Raw genomic sequence first — 6,126 nt, forward strand, 5'->3', positions numbered from 1 at the left:
AGCAGACGGTTTAAGTAAACAAAACCTAACTACTAAACGATACTATTCACACTGGCTAAACTCGAATCTGGTGGCATGACAAAACTGGTTACCACAATCGAACGTAAAGGTGAGTATTATTTAGAATATATTAGTTTTATTGAGTCATTGTCGAAGTGGACTACAGTTTAATCTGGGCTAAGATGGCACCAGACTAGTAAGGTGTATAAGTACGTTTATATATATGTAGACTAGAGTTGTGGCCACCTCGTTGGCTTTTTCGATCGTCAATGGCTGCTTGTAAACATTATACGTATTGGTGACGTTATGGCCCACAATTGACCTTTACATGTCAGGCTATAAAAGAATTCTAGCGACCTGTGAAGTGTCTTTCCACCTATTAGGTGAGGTGTTGTAGTGGTCTTGGCCACCGGCACTTGTGCTATGCTGCACAAAACCGCAGCCAGTGCAATATCTGTATATTGCACTGCGGTCGGTGCATTATAACTTATAATGCACTCGTTGCGGTCTACAAAACCGTAACCAGTGCGTTATAAGTTATAATGCACTCGCTGTGGTCTGCAGCAGTGCAATATACAAATTATGGCACTGGCGGTGTCTTTGAACTGCCCACGCAGAGTGGTACATACGTGGATATTTATTAAGGCTGAAAAGAATAGTACGAATATTTGTTATTTGTTCGTTAAGAAATATTCGTTATTAATTTAATATTTGTTAATCAGACAATTACACATTTAATCTTGAAAAGAAAAAAACTGAAAGCTGTCATTTTAAAAACTGTAATTTATCATCTTTTAAAGACAAACAAATGCATGTAAAGGACTTTCATAATAAGTTGTAGTAGTAATCAAAGTGATTTTGTCCCTTTTGAGCACCTATTTATACAGAAAATTCTTAAAGAATAATTCGTTAATTTGTTCATTAATTTGAAGAATATTTGGATTGTTAAAATTTGATATTCATTTCACCCCTAATATTTATCTAATATCTAATATAGATACCATAATGTAATTACAGAGTTTACCTGTACATAATGGAATGCAAAGAATTGTTATTTCAGGATCCCAATAACTTTGCTGTACACTAAGAAAACATCTTAAGGCAAGTACACACATCACAACATACTGCTCTCACAGTGGTACATACACAGAGGACAACATTGCAGGCTTAAGTAACTACCTCTAACATACAAACATACAGCTCAACATGTGTTTACACACATACCCATCAATCCTGGTGTGGGAGTTGTTCCAATAACAGAACTTGAAATAGGACCAGATGTGCTTATAAATGTTGTAGTTGGTGATGATGGACTGCTCTCTGTAGCCATGGGAACAAGAGTACCTGTTGGTGCTATCCCAATGGTTGAACTTGCAACAACAGAAGTTGTTACCACTTCTAAAGAAAATGTTCCAGTGGCTCCTACAGATGATATCAGACTTGTAGCTACTAGTGAGGATGATGGCTGTATAACAGTAATGACACTTGTAGGAGTGTTCATTATAAATGAAGAAGTTGGGTTCAGAGGAGCTGAAGAGATTGTGAGTTCTGCTACTGACATAGAGTTTGTTACTTGAGCTGAAGAAGTTTCAACTGTAGCAGTAACAGATTCAGTAGATGACAATATGGTTGTTACTAAAGGAGTTTGCGTCAGCGTAGAAGAGACATTTACATCAGCTGAAGAAGAAGCTCCCAATGAAGGAGTGATAGCTCCAGTAGATGATAACATGGTTGTTACCAAAGGACTTTGTGTCACTGTGGTAGAGACATTTATGTCAACTGAAGAAGAAGCTCCCAATGAAGGATTAATAGCTCCAGTAGATGATAACATGGTCGTTACTAAAGGACTTGGTGTCACTGTGGTAGAGACATTTATGTCAGCTGAAGAAGAAGCTCCCAATGAAGGATTAATAGCTCCAGTAGATGATAACATGGTCGTTACTAAAGGACTTTGTGTCACTGTGGTAGAGACATTTATGTCAGCTGAAGAAGAAACTCCCAATGAAGGATTAATAGCTCCAGTAGATGATAACATGGTCGTTACTAAAGGACTTTGTGTCACTGTGGTAGAAACATTTATGTCAGCTGAAGAAGAAGCTCCCAATGAAGGATTAATAGCTCCAGTAGATGATAACATAGTTGTTACTAAAGGACTTTGTGTCACTGTGGTAGAGACATTTATGTCAGCTGAAGAAGAAGTTCCCAATGAAGGAGTAATAGCTCCAGTAGATGATAACATAGTTGTTACTAAAGGACTTGGTGTCACTGTGGTAGAGACATTTATGTCAGCTGAAGAAGAAGCTCCCAATGAAGGATTAATAGCTCCAGTAGATGATAACATAGTTGTTACTAAAGGACTTGGTGTCACTGTGGTAGAGACATTTATGTCAGTTGAAGAAGAAGCTCCCAATGAAGGATTAATAGCTCCAGTAGATGATAACATAGTTGTTACTAAAGGACTTTGTGTCACTGTGGTAGAGACATTTATGTCAGCTGAAGAAGAAACTCCCAATGAAGGAGTAATAGCTCCAGTAGATGATAACATAGTCGTTACTAAAGGACTTTGTGTCACCGTGGTAGAAACATTTATGCCAGCTGAAGAAGAAGCTCCCAATGAAGGAGTAATAACTCCAGTAGATGATAACATGGTTGTTACTAAAGGAGTATGTGTCGGTGTGTTAGAAACATTTGTGACTCCCATAGGTGATAAGGAATTTGTTGTTAAAATTGACGTCAAATTGGGAGCAGCAGTGACTCCAGACATAATTGTTGGTGAAGGACTTAATTCTATCATAGTAGCAGTAGCAGTAATGGTTCCATCTACTGGAAAATAATTTGTGTCATTAACACTGACATACTTACTCTAGAAAAAAAAAAACATAGCAAATCCTAATGTAACTGTAGATCGCATCCCTGTAGTGTAATAAATAAAATATTTACACCTTACCCCAGGTATTAGGGGATTTAATATCCTGAATTCTCACTTTCCCTATAGTCTCTTCACAATTAGAGCTACAAAGTTTGAGGGCAGCCAACGTTGCCATTAGTAACAATATGTGAATTGTTGATAATAATCTAAATCGCATAATGATTTTGGTAAACACCACTATGCGGAAGGCAATAACTTCTTAAATCTGGCAGTTAAACGTGGCACTCATAAGAATTCCTAAATGAAGTTACAGTGAAACCTCACTTAGTGGCCAGTTCATTTCCTTGTTATAGTGGCCAGGTCCAGCAAGTCAAGATGTATCTACACACATTATTAATAGGGCCACCTCATTAAATAATAATTGGTACATTTATTCCTACCTTTTACTATTCAATTCATAACTAGTTATTTTGTAAATTCCTCGTACAGCAGGTGTAGGTTTGCAGAAAGCCTTGATAATAAGGTTACTTTGTTTAATAACTACTTTAATGAGGGTTTTAGAAATAGGGCCATTTTGCTAAGGCCCACTTATCATGAGTCCCCATATGTACAGTACCCCTATTAATGAGGTTTCACTGTATTATAACATATATCGGGTATCAGCCATTTTCTGTTAGTCCTAATTCATAAGCTAGTGTTGTAGCATTAATCTGAGGGTACGCAAAGTACAACCAGTATGATAACAAAAGAATAAACCTGAATTCATAATGACAATGGAACATCAATATGATGAACCTACCTACAGTGAGAGGAACAAAAGACGTCACGTCAGTCATAAGCATGCCATCAGTGCTCATGGTAGTATTCTGTGAAGCAGCAAAACTGCTCATGATCAATATTATCAACAATGAATCTACTGAAGACATTTCCTTCTTGTATTATAGCACCTACATACGATAAGAGCAATATAGTAACTATGTGTATATCTTCTCTATATTTTATGGTATCATGAGTGAAAGACAGTAAGTATGCTTACATTAGGTTAGGGATATGATTAGGGTTCACTTGAACATACCTGAAAATAACACTCTTAGCTGATTTCTCTTTTATTTCAGCAAAATATAGTTACAGTACATATCCAATATAAATACATTTCTACGTCACAGAAAACAGAACATGTGTGACAAGAGAAGCTGTACATATCTCAAGTGTCAATAGCTTTAGTGAAAATATATTTACTACATATGGTAGCACTGATAATACCACTTTTATTATGACTTAATGATAACTGACGGTAATAAGCAAGTATTATCACAGAAAAGCACAATTAATCCAAAGCCATGTTAAATTAGTCAGTTAAATTAATCACCAACCAGATGATTTAGTGATGATTGCAAAGGTTTCAAAAGCAGACATGTGTGGTCCAGCTTCATTGCATAATCAAGAAACTATATACTTTTATGGCTTCTGTTTTTTAGAATCACTTCAGACAACTATTAAAAGAAAGGAGTCATTATTTTTTTTTCTTTTGGTTCACATCTATCAAAGCAGGGGCCTAAATACAAGCCTCTGCAACCTACATAACAGTTGGAGCCTTGACAACTGGGAAATACAAACTGAACCAGGCACCACGAACACACATAATTGGAAATGTATGTTGAAAACAATTGGTCATCAATGTGTCAGACATTTGAATGTAATATTTTGAAATATTGTTAGCAGGTCAAACAGTAGCTATATACTACAAATGGGCCGAATTTCAAGAACTTGTGTTTTTCATCCATGAACTATTACATGCTTATTAAAGGGCTCAGCTCAACATGTACTCATGTAGGCATTTAACAACAAATCACTTGGTTAATGGACTCACTGCCCCTGTTTAATCACCTAAGCCTCAACTATGCATAACAATCCTTTGAAGGATCAACCATATTTAACTAGTAAACAAGCGAAGAAGAGTTTCTTGCGTTTCAGAAATACTATAAGGTCCGGCGTTACGGCAACTGAGCCAGGTGGCTGTACAGCTAACAGGCTGTAGCTAGCTATAGTCTCGCTTAGCCAACCCGCCTTCAAGTTTACCGCTATAGCATGGGAGGAAACAGTCAATTACCATGTTTTCAGTGCCAGGATGGCGCAATAAACAATCACCCTTCAAAGTGTGAAAACGACAATAAACTGCATGGGGCCGCTTAGCTATATCTAGCAACTTACGTAGTGAGAGTCGAAGCAGCCTGGCTGCACGAAACTCAGTGATTCAAAGCTGTACAAAGGACTTATTGACTAGATATACTTAGCAGGTAAACAATCAGAGTTGTGGCGGGTAGACCAGCTGGATATAGGCGGCCCGTTAGCAACATCATAGTTACGCTCTTCAACTCCATTAACAAATTATCAAATCACACACAACTCACCACCGATCTGTAACGCACAGTTTTAGATGGCAGCTATATCCACCACAAGAATATATGTAGCTACGTGCCTCCCAAAAAGGTTGAAGTGATTTCCCACAATCACAAGATACCTATGACGTCATTGTTGCAAACTGATGCACGTGTCTGATGATCAGCGAACGTCTTGGACGCCTATTATATGGGCTGTATATTACGGTAAACAATATACTAATCAAGAAACTTGGATGAATTTATTTACGTACTTAACCTTCACTACTGTAATCAATTATCAAATTGTATGTATGTATGTATGTATGTATTTGATTGTATATACCATTTGGGGTTTTCACCCCCTGGGCAAACCAGCTGAGTTGACTGCCCAGTACCTAATCTTAAATCAGTATAAAGTATTCACTACCAAGGTAGGCTTATTATAGCCATGCTGGTTTGTGCATGTGCATGTAGACTATAGTTCTCATTAGGGACGCATTTACAATAGCCTTTACAGCAGGGTGCCAGAATCATGTCATTAAAAACTCCGTGAATGCAACCAGCCCAGGTGGTGACTTCATCTCTAGACATCCTTACAATCTAGACAAGTGCCTAAGTACATTGATCCTTTTATAAGTTATTTTTACTGACTGCCTGCTTCAGCTGAGGCTTTCGCCTTCTTGCAGATCCCTAATGGGACAGTGAACAAACATTTGGCCTCAATGATGAGGTGGTCTTATTAATAAGGTCATAGAGGACACTTTATCATATGTTTGGGACCTACAAAAGATGGCCACTATCTAAATAAAGTGGCCACTAAAGATTCGGTGAACATATATAATTCTGCTTAAAGATGGTCTGGATACTACACCCTGG

General features: G+C 37.5%; 1 protein-coding gene across 2 annotated transcripts in view; it reads right to left on the bottom strand.

Annotated features, from left to right (window-relative positions):
- LOC136237814 (mucin-like protein) overlaps window positions 1-5,371 on the bottom strand; it is a 20,389-nt gene extending 15,018 nt beyond the window's left edge. The window contains exons 1-3 of one of the 2 annotated variants that reach the window (XM_066028024.1): window positions 5,281-5,371; window positions 3,669-3,816; window positions 1,225-2,820 (exon numbers count right to left, since the gene is read on the bottom strand). In XM_066028024.1, coding sequence (XP_065884096.1) covers window positions 1,225-2,820; window positions 3,669-3,795 — 1,723 coding nt within the window. In that variant the 5' untranslated portion in view covers window positions 3,796-3,816; window positions 5,281-5,371. Of the gene's footprint in view, window positions 1-1,224; window positions 2,824-3,668; window positions 3,817-5,280 lie in introns of both variants that reach the window. The other variant, XM_066028023.1, reaches the window with a different exon arrangement.
- Window positions 5,372-6,126: the final 755 nt, after the last annotated feature.

This window comes from Dysidea avara, chromosome 11 (genome assembly GCF_963678975.1).
Source record: "Dysidea avara chromosome 11, odDysAvar1.4, whole genome shotgun sequence".
NCBI classification, from domain to species: Eukaryota; Metazoa; Porifera; class Demospongiae; order Dictyoceratida; family Dysideidae; genus Dysidea; species Dysidea avara.